General features: G+C 46.2%; 1 protein-coding gene across 2 annotated transcripts in view; it reads right to left on the reverse strand.

The window, feature by feature from the left end:
- SMOC2 (SPARC related modular calcium binding 2) overlaps window positions 1–19,225 on the reverse strand; it is a 193,554-nt gene that overhangs the window by 87,618 nt on the left and 86,711 nt on the right. Inside the window, exons 5-7 of one of the 2 annotated variants that reach the window (XM_017507610.2) lie at window positions 15,106–15,153; window positions 11,630–11,680; window positions 9,705–9,779 (exon numbers count right to left, since the gene is read on the reverse strand). In XM_017507610.2, the coding sequence (XP_017363099.1) occupies window positions 9,705–9,779; window positions 11,630–11,680; window positions 15,106–15,153 (174 nt within the window). Of the gene's footprint in view, window positions 1–9,704; window positions 9,780–11,629; window positions 11,714–15,105; window positions 15,154–19,225 lie in introns of both variants that reach the window. The other variant, XM_017507609.2, reaches the window with a different exon arrangement.

Genomic DNA, 19,225 nt, shown 5'->3' on the forward strand with positions numbered 1-19,225 from the left:
CTCTCTTTCTTTTGTTTTGTTTGAGACAGAATCTCACTTTGTCACTCAGGCTGGAGTGCAGGTACAATCTAAGCTCACTGCAGCCTTTGCCTATTGGGTTGAAGCAATTCTCTTGCCTCACCTCCCGCATAGCTGGGATTACAGGCGTGTGCCACCATGCCTGGCTAATTTTTGTATTTTTAGTAGAGACAGGGTTTCGCCATGTTGGCCAGGCTGGTCTCAAACTCCTGACCTCTGGTGATCTGCCCACCTTGGCCTCCCAAAGTGCTGGCATTACAAGTGAGAGCCACCCCACCTGGCCCTAAGTCACTGTTAAGTGTGAATAGCAGAAAGGGGTATTTCACTCCATGTATGCTTCAAGCCATGTCCGTAATCACCACAAGACACACATTTCACGGCAACAGGTAAATCTTGGTCGTATTAGTCCTGTCACTACCATGTCTAGTTCCTGATTTCTCAAAAACCTCGTTACTATTACAATGAACATGCACGTGTACACACACACCCATACACATGCGTGCGCAAACACCTCAGGGAGGTCTCAAGAGATGCCCTGAGTCCTTCCTATCTTCCAAGTCTGATGCGAAGCTCGACAAGCATGCCTGGAAGGTAATCCCACTCCTAGATACTGGGTGGACACAGGTGCATCCGACCAGACCAAACTCTGGGGCTTTTCTGTGAGGCCGGTCTCACCACGTTAGAGAGGAGATGCTGAAACCCAGAGAGGTAAAATGCATTGACCAGGATCGCACACTGGGAGCCAAGAACCAGCCCAGGGAGGCTCCGAGCAGCAGCAACCATAACCTGAACGGGCAGAATGGCTCCAGGGGATGGCAGCTTTCAGGAGGAGGAGTGAACACACAACATCTCTCCAGCCACCGCGCTCCCTTGTGCAGAAAAGATGGCTTCCGGGGCAGGTGGTGTCCTAACGCACCTTCACAGTCCACGACGCCGACCACTCTCCCCATCTCCTCCCCGTGCCCGACGTGGTCCCTCCTAAATCCGACAGTGAGAAGGATGCGGCTCTGCCTGCAGGGTCCAGAGTGGAGACATGGCCGCTCTCCTGGTTCTCACTCTGGAAGCCCCATCTGTGCGCCTGAGAGAGCTTCTCCTGGTGCTGTTTGCCATGAGGTGGCTTCTGAAGCCACGTCCCCTGCGTGGTGGAGTATCCCTGGGGTGGGAGCACTCATAGCTGTGCGCCACTGGGCCCCTTCCACGCGGTCAGCCTCAGAGATGCCCCAGAGGCCGGCAGCTCTGGAACTGAGTGTGCCTGTTAACCTGCGGGTGGCAGAGGAGGCTGGAAATCACAGATATGGCCTAAACCCTGGCCTCAGCCACGTAGAGATTGAGAAATGACCTTGCCTCTGAGACAGGCAGCTCCAAGTTCACAGGGCAATTCTAAGAAGCGGCTTAGAGAATGCATTAGAACACCCAGTGCTTTGCCTGGTGCACCATAAGCAATTATACACTAAATAAATATTCTCCATATCATGATGGCAACAACAATTCTACCAAGAAGAACGTCCACATCAGACCTCATTAGTTCAAGGATGAATCGAATGTCATTCATATTTAGAAAAGAAGTAAGGCAAAGGGCCTCCTTTTGTGGTGAGAGTTCAAGGCCTGTGGGTACATGTGTTGGTGTTTCCAAGCCAGTTAGATAGGGTCTGCCTTTATTACTATTTTCTGTACTTATGTTGAAAAGCTTCATTCTGATTAGTTAACCACAGTTTGATTGAATAGTGAAATCTGAGAATCAAATATGATTGAAATTAAAACCTTCTTTTATAATCACGAAAATTGGATACATTCAGTTATGCATATTTTGGCAGTTAATTTATGTTTTTAAACAATACACTTTTACAGTCTACACTTACAAGGCGGTATTTGCTTTGATTTAGTATTTTAATCTCTTCAAATGACCAAAAATTAATAACTTATGAATCTAATTGGTATCTTGATGTTTGTGTAATGCCATATTTGAAAAACAGAATAAACAGGAAAAACTTAGAAATAAAAAAAGGACATACAATTTGTATCATTTTCCCCTAGGGAATGCATTTTAGCATGATTTAAAGCAGAATCTAAAGATAATTATCTTTTGGCAATAATGTTAGTATGTAAGATAAAACAAAAATTATCATCCCTAAATAAAGCAAAGAAGTATTTCCACTGTGGGGCTCCAGAAACTGCAGGGGTCCTGAACATCAAGGACTCTTCGTGGACATTGAACAGAACTCTGTTTAATGGTTTAGGGAGGAAGGCATTTTTCTCCCAAGCAGGAGGAGGGTTTTCACAGATGACAAAGCTGGAAGCCTCTATGTTCTCTCCAGCTCACAAGCAAAACCTAACACAGTAAATGAAAAGGCCTCAGGGTCCTGGGGGCTTGGGCCTGGAGCACACTCCTAGGTTCGCCAAGGTGCATTTCAGGGGCCTCAAAGAGCCCTGGGCTTTGGGAGAGCCTGGGAGGAGGCAGGAAGCAGAGGCTTCCAGTGCCCACGTGGGATGTGCAATAAAGAAGCAGCAGCATCGGGCTGGGCTCTGCACCGTCTGTGAGGCCATGAAGAAGATTCCCGGGGGCGGGGCACAGGGGTCACAGGGTGGGCCTGCCCAAGGATACAGAGCCGGACTCCCCTTAAAAGTGAATTGTCACTCCTTCAATCACACGGGAGGAGAAGAGGCCACAGTTCCATGGAGCCGGAAGGGCAATGGCGCAGGGAAGAGCCCTGTGGGCAGTCCCACCCCAGCCGGGAGATGCCACAGAGCCCTCAGAGCTGAGCCCCCCACCTGAGTCCCTCCTTCCCTCCTGCACAGCTGCAGAGCCCCGGGAACACTTCAGTGCCCCCAGCAGGGAGGGGAAGGCCTGGACTTGGTGGGGGGGGGGTCTCTGTACTTGAAGGGGGTCCCCAGCCACAGTGGAGGTGATGCACAGCCCCACTCCGGCTGAGACCCGCATGGCCCCGAGGCCCCAGGCCAGCGTGGACCCCACTGCACTCACAGGCCCTGACTTCAGCCTCCACCTCATCCACACAGTGTTCCCAGCATGTCAGGATCCAGACCACCCTGCTGGTAGGGGACCACCCGGTGCTGACTCCACCTTAGGAGGACCACCCAGGACACGGGCTCAGGGCGGAGAGGGGTCCACCTCGAGGGGCCTATGCCCTTCCTCTAAATCGAAGGGGGTCCCCAGCGGCCACTCCTTCCTACTGGCTGGTGGGGATGGGTCTTTGCCCATCTGAATCCAATCTGACCTGGGTCTGAAGGAATTCAGCCTGAGCTACAGATCCCCATGTGGTTCACACCCCCCAAGAGGCAAGATTTGGGCTCCACAGTGCGTGCTATGAGTGGGACCTCTTAACATTGGCCCTGGACACTCCACACATCCATCCCAAATCCCATGGGGGAGTGGGGTGCTGGCTGAGGGAGGAGGAGCTCCCCTGGGCTTGCCGAGCCAGCACCCAGCCTCCTGTGTAGGTGACGACAGGAAGGTAAGGGTATCTCTGCTGGGACCCTGCAGGGAAGCTTGGTGGGGTGGGAGCTGCATGCTGACACAGCCCTTACATCTTCTTCCTCACCCTGCTTTGCAACAAGCGAACCCCAGGTCATGGGACCCTGGATATTTGACAGGTGGACTCACAAGAGTGGGTGAATTTCTCTGCATGTTGAACAGCTTACAGTATGTGTGTTTTTTTTTTTAAACATCCAACATGAAGTGCCTTTAACCAGGTCCCATCCTGGTTGGCTAGAGATTGCAGGCCCAGTGGAGACATGTGAGCAAAGAAGGAATCGTCCCGACCTGAGGAACATGGCAAAGAGGAGGGGGAGCTGGGCTCAGGGAAGCCCTGAGCTGGGCTTGGAGGGTGCGCTGGGCAGACGCTGCTGTGAGCCAGGCCCATGTGGTGAAATCCACTTCCACTTTTTCTCAGGCCCTGCTTCAGCTTTCATTTTCCACTGGTATCATAGCAAAGGTCTTTTCAAAAATGCCAGCAAGAACTCGTGCCCAAGGGTACACACACTCCTCAGCGGGAGGGACCCCAGCAGCAGATCCCCTGTCCCTGGCATCTCAGGCAGGGTGAGATCCACTTCAAAAGCATGAGGTTCCAAAAAACCCAGGATTTAAATCAGAAGCAGACCTGACTGTGTCCCCATGTGACAAGGCTCTGTGGCAGCAGATGGCTCCATCAGGACTGGGTACTCAGTGCTAAGGAAAGCAACTGAACTCACCTTGCCAGCCAGCCACGAAAACCGAATCACCTCAACTGCCAGCCACACAGTCCGGCTGCGAGCTCCCAGGACTGTGTGTGCCCCACGCCTGGCCTTGTATCCTGGTAATCAGGGAGGGTCTTCCAGGACCCACTGCCCCAGAACGTCCTGTGCAGGCCTGAGGTGGCGCTGCCTCATTCTGTGCCCTCCTCCCCAGCCCACCCCTGCCAGGCGCAGGCTGCCCAGGAGCCCAGCAGGACACTTCTAACTTCCTAAGTACAAAAGTTTCCACAGCAGCTTCTTGAGGTCCTGCATCTATTTCTGGCTTCTTTCACGTTCTCATCAGTGCTCGGTGTAATAGCAGCAGGACACCCCAAGGGGGTTAACTAATTGACGGAATTCAAGACAATTTTATCAACATGACTTTAAGAAACCTGCAGGCCGGGCACGGTGGCTCAAGCCTGTAATCCCAGCACTTTGGGAGGCCGAGGCGGGTGGATCACGAAGTCAAGAGATCGAGACCATCCTGGTCAACATGGTGAAACCCCATCTCTACTAAAAAAAACACAAAAAATTAGCTGGGCATGGTGGCACGTGCCTGTAATCCCAGCTACTCAGGAGGCTGAGGCAGGAGAATTGCCTGAACCCAGGAGGCGGAGGCTGTGGTGAGCCGAGATCGCGCCATTGCACTCCAGCCTGGGTAACAAGAGCGAAACTCTGTCTCAAAAAAAAAAAAAAAAAAAAAAAAAAAAAGAAACCTGCATACTTAAAGTATAACATGATGGGGCTTATCTCGTCCCCCTGTTTTGGGGGAGACTGTGGCACACCTGGTGGGGGATGGGCACAGATCACACGTAAGTTTTAACCAATTCCTCCCTTTGAATAATCGTCCCACCAGGGTGTGACAGAGCTGGTCTTCCACCAGCTGTCTTCCCATTCTTTCTCAGTGCTCCTCCCCATGGGTCCTGTCACTATGGGAAATGGTCGCAAATGGCACCCATGATAAAGAAACCGTCCTGTGAGCCTGGGTCCCTCCTCAGCTTTGACATGCCACGATCATATGCCTTTTTCTCTAGAGGAGATGTTTTCATCATGAATGCGTTATGGAAACCCAAGCACCTGGTGTTTGTAATTCATGAATAGTGTTTGTTTTTTGTGAAGATGTTAGTAGCTTGCTCAAGTGAAAAAAAGAAGTTACAGCCTCTGCTTCAATATGTTAGATTGGTTTTTTTAAAAATCAGGCAGAAATCTAGAAAGTACTTAATATACCTGTAGGAAAGAGTACCAATTTGGCTTACATTTGTTTAAATCTTACATAATTAAAAGACTGTATCTTACAAAATGTTTTATCTGATAAAATCTTATAACTACTTTATAAATCTTCTATGAAAGGAGTAATAAAACAAAGATGATTTGAGACAGTAAAAGAATTAACAGAATTTTACATTGATATGAAAAACTGAGTAATGCACTTTAAAGTAACAAGTAACTTCAGATTTTACTCATTTATTTAACATATTTTGATTTACATGATGAAAGTGATGATTTTCTGACTAAATGAGCCAGGAGAATATTTGATTTATATATTTATTGAATTTAAATCAAGATAAGTCTAATAGGCAACCTCTAGGGTGCCTAGATTATCTCTTTTCCATTTATTTATCAATTTGGTTAGTTTGTTTCATTCAGTTTGTTAAGGAAAAAAAAAAAAAAAAAGCAATGATACCACAATAAGGCCGGTGGAACACACGCTGGTACAACCCTTCATTAACTTAATAAGTATTTGTGTGGCTATTATGTGCAAATTTTCAAGTGTGACCACTCCCTACCTGCAGACCATCCCGGAGGGCAGTGAGGGGCCGCCCTCGGTGGGCTCTGCTGGAGCCTGAGGTGAGCAACAGGAGGGGAATGGGAGGTCTTTGCCAATCTAAATCCAGTCTGGCCTGGGAATGAAGGGTTTCTGTCTGAGCTACAGACCCCGACGCGGTTCAAACCCCACAGGAGGCCTGGCTGTACTGTGTAGCTGCCATGGGCCAATTTTCAGAGTAGAAGTATTGTATTTTCCTTTGTAAGAATAGTCCGTTTTTTAAAAAAACTACCATCATTACATGCTCCAAAGCATATGTGACCAGGTCTTCCCAGTGTGCCCTCAGGCATTTGGACGCATGGCAACCATGCTCTATGTTTGTGGTAACAAAAATCACTTTAGATTACTTTCACACAAATTCATGAGGGAAAATACTACATTTAGCTGATATAAAGAAACATCAGAGAAACAAAAAGCAATGCATTTTCCAGTTGGCCCTTCTTATAAAAGAACATGAAAAAGTACTGACAAGCTAGGTAAATTTTTTTAAATACCCAAATTATTATTGTCAAAATTGTTTACATTTTCTCAAATAAATATGTCTACATCTACCAAAGATGATTATAGTCAAAGTATATTTTAAAAATAAAAATTAAGTATAAATGACACTCTTCTGATATTTGAAATTTCAATAACAGTGGTCATTATATATATATATCCTATGATTGTCATTTCATTGTTAAAACTTAATATTATTTTTGATGTCCTAAAATACCAACTAGGTGTTTCTTCAGACCGTCAGAGAGAACGTGTAGCTGGAAAACTGATATTAAACACAAACATCGTCCACTAACTTCACGCCCTGCATCTACAAATCCACTCTGGGCTATCTTTTGTGCTCCACTCATCTCGGCTGACTTAAATCAAATTATAGTGCAGGGTAACTTCTGTAAACTGGAATTTCCTAAAACATTATTTTCAGTCCCACTAAATACCAAAAGCCTGCTCAGTTTTTACTGGTTAATTACCATTGGCAGATCACTTGAAGTCTTGGAAATCTGCAAGTGGCAAGTGAGAGGTTAGACACAGAAATGTTCTTCCACAGGCTTCCATGAAGCTTAATCTGACAATGCCTTAAATGGTTACATTCGCTTAAAAAAAAATGTGTATTTCCTAGCCTGTCATGGTGGCTCAGGCCTGTAATCCCAGCACTTTGGGAGGCTGAGGTGGGCGGATCACTTGAGGTCAGGAGTTTGAGACCAGCCTGGTCAACATGGTGAATGGCTGTCTCTACTAAATACAGCAATTAGCTGGGTATGGTGGCAGGTGCCTATAATCACAGTTTCTCAGGAGGCTGAGGCAGGAGAATCGCTTGAACCCAGGAGGTAGAGGTTGCAGTGGGCCCAGATTGTACTGCTGCATTCCAGCCTGGTGACAGAGCAAGACTTTCTCTCTAAATAAATAAGTAAATAAAATAATGTATATTTCCACAAAAAGCATTTACAAGAATTGTACATTTGTTTTTCAAATTCAGTTTAGGTGCTAACATATTTATTCTCCTGTGGTTTTCAAGATCTACCAGTGTACTAGTCCGTTTTCATGCTGCTGTAAACAGCTCCCCAAGACCAGGCAATCTATAAAGGAAAGAGGTTTAATGGACTCACAGGTCAGCATGGCTGGGGAGGCCACTAGAAGCTCACCATCATGGCGGAAGGTGAAGGGAAGCAAGGCACCTTCTTTCCAAGACGGCAGGAAGGAGGCGTGCCCAGCAAAGAGGTTAGAGCCCCTTATGAAACCATCAGATCTCATGAGAACTCACTCCTACTGTGAGAACAGCAGGGGGACCCACCCTCATGATTCAATCACCGTCGCCTGGTCTCTCCCTTGACATGTGCAGATTATGGAGATTAAAATGCAAAATAAGATTTGGGTGGGGATACAACGCCTAACCATACCATACAGTGTTTTAAGTAATCTCTCATGTACAAATTTGTATGAGACAGAAATAAAATAACTTTTTTAAAATGGGGTGACAAAATTGAACAAAACCCAGTGCCAAAAGTTTACAAGACACATACAGAGATTAGTATCTCCATACAATAGGATATTGTATGGAGAAATATCCATACCAATGCTATAACAAGCGTTTCTGAGGAAAATGTTATAAATAGGTGATAAATGTTTCTGCCATGTGTGCCTTTAGGGCTTGCGCTTCCTCATCTCAGCCCAGAAGGTAAAGCAGCAAGAAGACACCACACAGCTAAGACTCAGGGCTGGAGGCGGTGATCTCAGAACACCATGGGGCAGCAGTCACATGCTGACCTGCCCTGGCTCACCTGATCGCATCACGCTAGCTCTGCAGGTGTCAGTGAGTGGACAGGACCACTATAGGCTCGCTGTGGCCTTCTGAGGGGGCTGCTAGCTTAGGGAGACCCAGGCATTCCCATCAAGTGTCCTTCTTAGGTTGGGTCTATAAGAGGCATGGGTGGGTGAAGGGAGAATCGAACCACTCCTGGTATTCTGAACTTTAATCAACCTTCTGATTTTTTTGTAAGCAAAAGAATATATGGATGCATAAACACAGATAAAGTTTTAATGCATAAACAGCCTCTGTGAATGTTTGCAATATTTTCACCCAAAGCTGATCATAGAAAATTCAAGCTGTTACTAATTCCGTGTTTACTCAGCAGCTGAACGACTTGAAACCTACACAGCTGCTTCCCTTCAATGAGAATCTGTGAAATCCTCATTTGAAAAGGCAATGAGAAGCGCACAAGCAATCAACTGAGAGCCTAAAGGAAAACTACAGAACAAATCCGTCCCCACAGTCAAAATCATTAACCCAAGAGGAAGCAACCCATTACTGGTCTTCAAAATGTTACAGCAGTTAGCTGTACAAGGCAGAAGGTCTCTCAAACACTGTTTTGTAGCAAGCAAAATGCACATGATGTGGAGGATTTTAAATTAGCAAAGTGGTTTAACATCTCTGAAATTAGGTCAAAAGGAAATACTTATTAACAAACATCTCCATTTTTATACCTAAAGCTATAGCTTATTTGACATCTACAGAAAAATCTTTTAAAGAATTTAGAAAATTTAATTTTAAAACACCAAGTTTTACAACATATGCTAGTGATCAAATCTTAAGAATTATCTTCACGACTGAGTAACCAAGGGAAAATATTTACAGTTGGCCCCTGAGCAGCAGGCTTTTACGTCATGGGTGCACTGTGGCAAGGACATTTCCTTCACCTCTGCCACCCTCGACAGGGGGCCAGCCCCTTCTCTGTTTCCTCCTCCTCAGCCTACCCACCGTGAAGAGACGAGGAGGAGGGCGACCGTTATGACGACCCACACCCACTTCATGAGTAGTAAATGTATTTTCTATTCCTTGTGATTTCTAATCACATTTTCTTTCTTTTCTGTTTTTGTAAGAATACAGTATATAATACATATGACATACAAAATATATGTTAACCACTGTATTTTGGGTAAGGCTGCCAGTCTGCAATAGGCTATTACAGTTAAGTTTGGGGAAGTTATAAGTTACACTGAGACCTTTGTGCCAGGTCTCCACCCCGACCCCGTTTTCATTCAAGGGTCAATTGTACTATACGCTTAACTCCAAGAAAATAACGCATGTTCTAGATCCAGTAAATCACTCCTTACAAAGTGACACTGGACACCGTCTTACCTGAATTCTTATTGGTTTTGTTCTGCCGACTTTTAACCTGCTCAGTCCAAAGGGTAGGGTAACGTGATGCAATATCTGTGAACCAAAAGAAAGCAATCAGCATTTTTAACTCATCCTGACAGTGCCATGTCCTGAGTTACATAGTGCAGCAAGTTGTCCAAAAGCTAAAATGAATCAGTATAACACACGTTGAACATTTTAAAAGAAATAGTTACAATGATTATATGCGTGAGACAAAAGGAAATCATAATATACATTTTAAAATATTTTTGGCATTTTTTTCTCTATCCAAAAGTATAATTAAAAGGTGTTTGGAGAATTCACTGTGAAAAAATCAGGTTTTAGATAAATGCCCAATGTATAAAAACATGTCGTTGTGTAGTTAAAATGGCTATTCACATAACATACAAGGTTTTCAATCAGTTAAAAGATTCAATACAAATGCAATATGTGAAATGTAACTTTTGCTCAAAACTTTTCAGGAATACCCTTTTTGTAGTAATATTGTTTAACAAATAAAATTGAATGGTCTGGGTGCAATGATTGCTCACGCCTGTAATCCCAGCACTTTGGGAGGCCAAGGTGGATGAATCACCTGAGGTCAAGTGTTCAAGATCAGCCTGGCCAACATAGTGAAACCCTGCCTCTACTAATACAAAACAAAAGCTGGGCTTGGTGGCAAGCACCTGTAGTACTCGGGAGGCTGAGGCAGGGGAATCACTTGAACCCAGGAGGCGGGGGTTGCAGTGAGCTGAGATCGCTCCATTGCACTCCAGCCTGGGCAACAAGAGAAAAACTTCATCTCAAAAAAAAAAAAGAAAACAAAAAAAAGGAACATAGTGCAGGTCACAGTTAATGTCAGGACACAGACCCTGAAGCCCCCTGGGTTTGAATGTCGTTTGCTGTGTACTCCCAGGTGGGCTTGAGGTCATCACTGCAGGGCCGTCACCTGTGGAGGGGATTCCGAAGGCCAGGGATGCAGGGACGCAGGGACGCAGGGACACAGTGTGCGGCACTCAGGGCCACGCAGCGTTAGTCGTTATCATTTGCAAAGCATAGTGCAGTTCTATGTTTTAACGTTTGGCTGATGTATACTACGTATTCCTTATACTTTGCCTTTAAATTCAGGTCCCCTTTGACTTGAGAATTTTTTATAGGATGGCAAGTATAAAGGTACGTATTAAAGGTAAAAATAGGAAATCTATCCTCGTTACGACTACTTGTAAAGATGTGAAATGCCAACAGGGAAGACGGTCATGCATTTTATGTTATCCAAACTGTGACATGTCACTTAGAAACATGTGTTTAACGAAACCCTCATGAGAATGCACCATGGCAATATCCGAAAATCACTGCTCCAACTACATCATGAAGAACAGTGGGTGCCCTCCTGAGGCTGGGCACGGCCAAACGCAGTCTGTTTCTGCTGTGAGTTTGCTCTCTTATCCCTGTCTAAGGCGCCCATCATGATGTGCAGATACACATTTACACAGTGAAGTATTTCTACAGCCAAGCCAATGCATATTCCCGGCATCTCACAGCTACTGCACGGGTGTGTGTCCAGGAAATGTGCATATGCAGTCCACTGTCATTTCATCATTGACTGTGTTCCTGCTGCTGAGTGCCCTCGTCCATCCCGCATCCCTGCAGCTTTGCAGCCTCTGACCTCCTCTCCCCATTTCCTCCATCCCACCCTACCCTTGGTGGCCAGCTTTCTGCCTGCTGTTTCCTTCTTCTCACTGTTGGAGTTTTTTAAATAGATTCCACATACAAGTGAGATTATGTGGTCTTTTCTCTCTGCATCTGGCATGTTACAATCCATACTGAATGGAGCTCTAACAAGATGACTTGCCCCACTTCCCAGCTCCACACCGGCCCTCACGCTCCTCCCCAGTGCAGGCTGTGCGATCCCCGCCCAGGCTCACCTTCTTCATCTCCTTGAGGCTGAGTCTCCAACGCCGGAGCTGCGGCATCATCTGAATTCAGAACGGAAAAGATTTGCAAGGAGACTACAATTATGAGAGTAAGTGAGGTAAGTGTGCATACAGGTTGGTGCTAAGGTCTTACACTCAACCCCCACAGATCAAACACAAGAGCAACCCCACACAGTCCCGACCCGATGCCCGGCTGCCTCAGGGGTGAAGCTACATCACTGCTTGCGTGAGCTGCTACTTAAAATGCTCCAGGCTAGATGCTAACCTAACTTCCACGCGGAAAATACCCCATCAGTTCTAAACCATTAGGGCCAATCATAGGCCATAGAGCAGACGAGAAAGGAATCCAAATAATTACAGCAAAGAAAGGCTAGCATTGGGAAAGGAAAGTCATGAATTTGGGTCACTAGAGGGTACAGAAGAGGGCCTGGCAGGGACCGGGGTGAGCAGAGCCTGCATTCTTAACAGGACCCCTGTCTTCACCAAGAGAAAGGCAGGATTGGAGAATCCTGGACCCTGCCACACCTTTGGCCCTCCCTGTCTCCACTGCTGCTGTGGAATAATCTAAGCGAGGATGTGAGGGGCACGGGGTCAGGGGGCGGGGTGAAAGTGATGAAGAACGGAGGAAAGCGTGGGCCGGGGCGTCACAGGCCCCGCACCACCCATGGACACGCGTTTTCCAAGTGAATCGTCTGTATTTAATGAATTGGCACACATGCTTTGGATTCCCTGGTAAAGCAGGAGGTTTTACATGGCTCAGAGGCCTGGCAGGATGGCAGGGCATGTGAGCCAGGACCCCTTCTCTAGACATTCAGGGACCCAGCCCTGGAAGCGACCACAAGGCACTGTGGTGCTCTCAGGATCATTCTTTTTTTTTTTTTCCACTGAAGCTTGCTTATGTCATTTTGTTAAATAGTAACTTTCAGATTGAAATTCAAGAAAAGGTGGCAAAGGCGAGGGCCGGCTACAGAGATAACTAAGTCATCAACTCCCCAGGGATCTGAAGAACAAAGTTTCTCATGAGGCTTTTTCGGAGGAAAATCAAAACAGATTGTCAAAAAAATTTAACATTGAGCAATCTCTCAAAAACAGTTTGCTAGCTATCAAAATACTGACAAAAATGTAACAACAGTTATTTGAAATATCCAAGTCTAACACTGATAATAACAATAAACTAGGAATATTTTGTGGTTGACTATTTTACAATCTTCTTCCAAGAAAATAAAACAAAATGGGAAACATATTTTAAGCACAAGAACATACAAAAAGTCTTAAAAGGACATATTTGAAATTTTTTGGAATGAGGACAATCGAATACATTATTACTGCTCTGTATTTTTCCTGAGGCCTCACCAAGTCACCACTCTGGGGCCACCAGCCCATTCTCCCATCACTGGAGCCAGGCTAGCCTGAAAGCTCAGCCTGGGTAGCACGCAGGGAGGGCAGGTGTGACCTGAGGACAGGGTGAGTGTCGTGGTCCACGCCCGATCTTCCTCCCAGCCCTGATTCTGGGCACCAGAGGCTGCTCCCCACCCTGCCCTGACCACGCTTTCCTCCTCAGCCATGGGCATCCTCAGGCCCTACTCCATGCCCCGTCCCTCACAGACGGGGTGGCTCTGTCCCCACAGAGCAAGGCCATTGGAAATAAAACAAAAATAAATAAAACACAGGAAATAAATCACAAATCTCAAAGAGCTGTGTGTTGGTCATTTTCCCCGTTAGTGTGGGAAGTGTCTCAGTGTCTCACTTGCGTCTGGAAGCTAGCTCTGTTGCTTAATCGAGGTGTCCCCTCTGCATATGCAGGCCTAGACCACAGGCCTGGGAGGGGGGCGTGTTCTTTCCTTAACTCACTTTCATGCCCATGTTCCAATTCCTCCAGATTTTTTTTTTTTTTACAGTGGGTACAATAAATATCATAATGAGCAGGATTCGGCACGCTGCCTGGAAGAAGACAGGCCTTCCGCCTCCTCCTCCCTTTCCACATGGGATGAATCTTTCCAACCACGAGCATCATCCCTTCTTTGCTCTACAAATGTCAACACACCCACCCCATTATCTTCTCAGCTGGATTCACGCAGCTCACATCATTGCTCTGCCAACCTCACCCCTTCTTCTCCAAAAGTAAACCCTTTCCCCACCCAGCATTCCCATTAGGACTGCCATTATTTTTCGGCTGGAAAAACGAGCTATTTTCTTTGACTGTGAGGCTTCCTCTGTCCCAGCTCACACCTGTTATGTATTCCCCTTCCAGGAAGCTACTCCTCCCTCACCCTTGGAGGGTGCCCTCTGGGCAGGCTGACATTAACTCCTGTGCCAGCTTGCACCCTCCTACATGTCTGTGTCCTAGCCATACAGCTCTTTCTGCAAAGGATCTTCCGGAGCAGGGACGGGCCCCACCGCAGTTCCCACATATGCAGAAAGGATTGGTTGAATAAAACTCCAGTCTGGCTGTTTTTTTTTTTTTTTTTTTTTTCTGTGAGACATAGTCTCATTCTGTTACCCAGGCTAGAGTGCAGTGGCTCAATCTTGGCTCACTATAACCTCCACCTCCCAGGTTCAAGCTATTCTCCTGCCTCAGCCTCCCGAGTAGCTGGGATTATAGGCAAGTGCCACCACACCCAAATAATTTTTGTATTTTTAGTAGAGACAGGGTTTTACCATGTTGGCCAGGTTGGTCTCGAACTCCTGACTTCAGGTGATCTGCCTGCCTCGGCCCTGTCTTTATATTATTTTTGTTTGTTACTGGTTCATTACACTGTAACCTGCATTGCAAAACAAAGTCCCTGATATTTTGGTACTAAAGTATTTTTTCTCATCTTGAAAACAACCTCTGACTTGAAGGGCTGATGTAAGAGAAAAGCGGAAATATGTCCTGGTACTGAAGGCTGTTAGCCGAGGCAACGGCAGGGAAGGGGATGGAGACTTTCCCGGGGGTTGTGGTGGGCATGTGGCAGCCCCCCGAAACAGGACCCACTGGCTGCCATGTGATGTTCAGGTTAAGGGTCCTGTTGGGCTCTTGTTTGTACCAGTCTCAGAGGCAGCGATTGCTGTAGGTAGAAAAACTCTTCCTCTTCCTCCTTGTAGGGAGGAGTTGAGGCATCTTTATCAGGGTCCTCAATAATTGCAATGGTTTAGAATCCCCCATGGAGCCAAAATACTGAGCCTCAGCCCTCTCCACAGTCACAGACCAGGAGGCTCCAGTTGGTCCCAACAGTGTCTGCCAGTGGTCCCGAACAAGCCACAGAGCACAGCCCCAACACCAGTGATCCCAGCAGGGCACAGGCCCAGCCCAGCTGGTGATCAGGAGAGGTGAATGGCATTTGCTGAATGAATAAAGAGGGAGCAAACTGGTTTTGCTCTCATTATCATTACTAGGGGATATTTACATTGTAACTCCAGAAGCTATTTCACAAGACACATTACTAGATGCTACATATCATCATAGACATTTATTTTAAGATAGTTACCTGTTTTTCCTGTGCCTTCACGTTGGGGTAACTTTTCATTTGTGGAACCTGAAAGAGGAAAATAAGGAGTGGAACGAAATTATTTTGGACTCTTAAATGGTTATCACAAATTAAGTTAAGCACATAGTTTTGCTCCATTTTGATTCATTTGCAGTGCTTGGCATATTCTAGTTAAATTCTGTCAGCTGTCTAGTACCCTGACGGGACCCTGTCACCCAAAGTCGCAGGCCATGGACTCAGAAACAAAAGACTAGTTTCTACTTCTGGTGCTAAGGGGTTGCACATGTATGTGAGACCTTAAAACCCTATATATGACCGTCTCTCCACCTGACAAATGTATGTAAGACCCCAAAACCCAATACATTAGTCTCTTCACCTGAAAAATGTCATCACGACCATTACATAATGCCTATGTTGGAGTACTGAAGTGAATTAGGTAAAAAATGAACTGTGTTTTTAAAATCTTAAGACATTATGCAACCAAAGATAATTAAAACTCTGATTTCAGCTTGATTCTGATGTGTAGAGGAGAATGGTGAGGAACTACCTTTTTGTAGAGTATCGGAAATCCACTCACGTGTGACTAAGTAATCTGTGACAAAGTTTGAACGTTTATACGATGCTGAAAGATGTCTATTACAAATATAAAGTGTAGTTCTTTCTCTTCCAACAGACTGAAGCCGCTATTCTGGTCCACTTCCCCCCTCATCATTAGTATACCTACTCGAGAAATAAAAATAATTCTTCTCGGAGTTTATTGGGAGTTGAATATTCTGTTCAGAATTAACTTGGAATTCCCATAGCCATATACATGCCCAGTAAAACTCCTCAGCAGAAACATTTTAGAACTTGAAATTATTTTTGTTTTCAATTTTGAATATGACAGAAATACAGACCAACATTCACATCAAAAAGATAGCTTATGATATTTCGAGGATGTTTTCTTATTTTTTGGAAATGCAATAGTAATATGGCAGGAAATGTACAAGCAATTCACTGGATGGCAGAGAAAATGAGTAACCTCGAGGCTCCATCATCCTCCCGCACTCCACAGCCGCTCAAGGTCATGGTGGCCAGGCACGCCGGAACACGTCACTGGTCCCCATGAAGGGACACAGCACAGCCCTCCCAAGCTCTCTTCCATGACAGACACTCATCAGGCAACGCTGACTTCAGGAAAGCTGCAGGAGGATTTACACGGGGTGTTCTCAGTGGTTTCCCTGCTCGCTGCATATCTAAAAATAACTAAATAATGCACGTTTGGGAATTTAGTGTCCCCAGGGGATAAAAAGGAACACAATTATTGTGGTTCATCTGTCTGTGCACCACTTTTTAGGTGCTTCCTAAAGGCAGTCTTTCTTTCCCGGCTGTTACTGTTACCATTTGGTTACAAGTTCCCTTGTTTCCAGGCCTTGCAACATAACCTTTTTCTTGGTAAGGATCCCCCAGGATACAAAGCTAGCTTTACTCTGCGGCCCCTCCCAAAGCTCTCAAAATCCTCCTTTCCTTGTTCCTCCCTTTTGGACCATCTCTTTACAAATCCAGATTTCTTAAAAAGCTTAAGTTTCTTAGTCATCGGTTTATTTTTAATCATGTGTTCCCAAAAGAGGCAAAAAGTATTTTCTGCTTTTGACGGGAAATGATAATACTTTGGTTGTATTTTGGAATATATCTGTGCAGGTTTTAATATCATAAGGAAAATGTAAATATGCTAAACAGTAATTAGAATATCCTTCATGAGAGATTTTCTCCATTGAAATAAGAAACTATTTTGTGCTGTACAGATAGAATGGTACAAACTGCAGATTCAAAATCTGATGAGTGGCTGAGGCCAGAATCCATCATTGAAACGTTCTGTACCTCAACCCTCGGGCAGCCTCTCTGAGCCATCCAGCACGGTGGCTTTCTCATCCCTGCGTTCAAGCAGTGTTTACTTAAATAAACCCACACAAAAATAATTCGATCTTGTTCTGCATATGCATGAGACAGTTTTAAGACAGGACCAAGTGACCCTTGATAGCCTGTTCTGTGATTCATGACTCAATTTTTTAAGAATGAAGGAGAGGAAGAAAGGGAAAGAGGAAGAGGGAGAGAGAATGGGGTGTCGCTTTATTGCCGGGGCTAGAATGCAGTCTAAAAATGGGTATGCCTAGAATTGTGCTTAATAATAGAGACATGAAAAAAAAATGAGGGAAGAAAATAACAAGCAGCCAAGCAATATTTCATTGAAACCTGTACGTAGGTGTTATGTGGTACTGCTAAGAGCGTATATTTTGTATATTTAAAGTGGAGAGTTCTATAAATGTTAATTAAGTTTACTTGTTCCAGATCTGAGTTCAAATCCCGGATATCGTTGTTAATTTTCTGTCTCATTGATCTGTCTAATATTGATGTTGAAGTCTCCCACTATTATTGTGTGGGAGTCTAGGTCTCTTATATATCTGGGTATTCCTGTATCGGGTGCATATATATTTAGGATCTTTAGCTCTTCTTGTTGCATTGATCCTTTTATCATTATGTAATATCCTTCTTTGCTTCTTTTGATCTTTGTTGCTTTAAAGCATCTCCTGCTTTTTATTTATTTATTTTTCCTTTCCATTTGGTTGGTAAATCTTTCTCCATCCCTTTGTTTTGAGTCTTTGAGTATCCTTGCATGCGAGATGGGTCTGGATGCAGCACACTGATGGGTTCTGGCTTTTTTTGCCTGTCTCAAATATTTTACAAGGCAGAAATTGGAGGAGATCCTGAAAGTGCATTAACCTCACCTTCCAGCTACCTTGGGACAAAAAGGCGACTCCCAGCCCTCCTGCCCCACTTTCCCTGCCAGAGCCTGGCTTATCTCCACAGGCCGGCACAGCCTGCAAACGCAAATGCAGGCCCGCGAAAGCACCTCTGACGCTATCATGGCATTCTTCTGGAGACAACGGTTTGCTGCACTTCCAAGTGTTGATAACAAGCAAGGGGCAGGCTGTGCTTGCAGAAAAAGCGTCTAGAAAGAAGGGCCGACTGCGCAGCGTTTGCAGAGGGTCAGCACCTTCGCGAAGCCCGGGCTGGAGGCTAGGCCTGAGGACGTGCGTGCCGCTCAGACCCGAAGAGCTCGCTAAGTGATCCGCCTCAGCCTTGCATTCCCAGGGACACGTCTGAATTGCTCCCGTTTGTGAGATCCCATCCCATCTAAATGCTGCTCTAAAAGCGGTGGCTTTTGGAGTCATTGGGTATGAATTTCCGGTGGAAGAAACCGTAGAGAACAATGTGAGGAAACGTCCCTGCTTTAAGGAGGAATAACAGCCACGAAGTCTTGTAGCTCGAAGCACTTGGTTCAAATCCAGCCACTCGCGGCCTAACAAGTTGCTGCCAGAACAACCCAGTGCAGGGGGCGGTGTTTTGCTGACGGAGCCGTTTACACAAGCTCCTTCATCTGTGCCAGGCGCCTTCAACACGTGAGTGAGAGGAGGTCGGTGGCACAGGTGCGAGGACAGTGATGGGGCAGCTCACGGCAGGCAGTCCTCCCTCAGAGCAGCTGAACGAGCAGGGGCTCACCCCTTCCAAGAACTTCCCATCCCAGGGACGGGTTAACAGCATGAGACGCAGGACGGCGGAGGAGAGGAACGCGAGCGGCAAGGGCTGCCTTCTTCTGCTCGGGGCGTGCCTGTGTTGCCGGACTTTTCTGAGGAGCTACCCCAAGGCTCCTGCCCTCTCATCCTCCCCTCGGTACAGCCTGAGGGTCACAGGAAAGAGGGTGCCAATTTCTGAGGATGTGACACAGCAGGGAGAAGATGGGGCGTGAGACCACAGGGCCCTCCCTCCTGGCTCTGTGCCCTAGCCAGGCACCTTTGCCTCTCAAAACCTCTTGTTTCCTCATCTCTGGAGTGGGCAGTGTGGTGAAAACCCACCAAGCACAGCTGAATGGACCTAGCAGAGCAATCCGGACGCAGGCGCAGGCGTTGAGCAGTCACCAAAGACGTGCTGTGTGTGCCCCGGGATGGCTGCCTCTCCACGTGCTGAAGACCCGCCCTGTGCGCCATCAGAAGGCCGCCTCTCCACGTGCTGAGGCCCCGCCCTGTGCGCCATCAGAAGGCCGCCTCTCCACGTGCTGAAGCCCCGCCCTGTGCGCCATCAG

The sequence above is a fragment of the Cebus imitator genome, unplaced genomic scaffold (assembly GCF_001604975.1).
Source record: "Cebus imitator isolate Cc_AM_T3 unplaced genomic scaffold, Cebus_imitator-1.0 Scaffold380, whole genome shotgun sequence".
In the NCBI taxonomy this organism is placed as follows: domain Eukaryota; kingdom Metazoa; phylum Chordata; class Mammalia; order Primates; family Cebidae; genus Cebus; species Cebus imitator.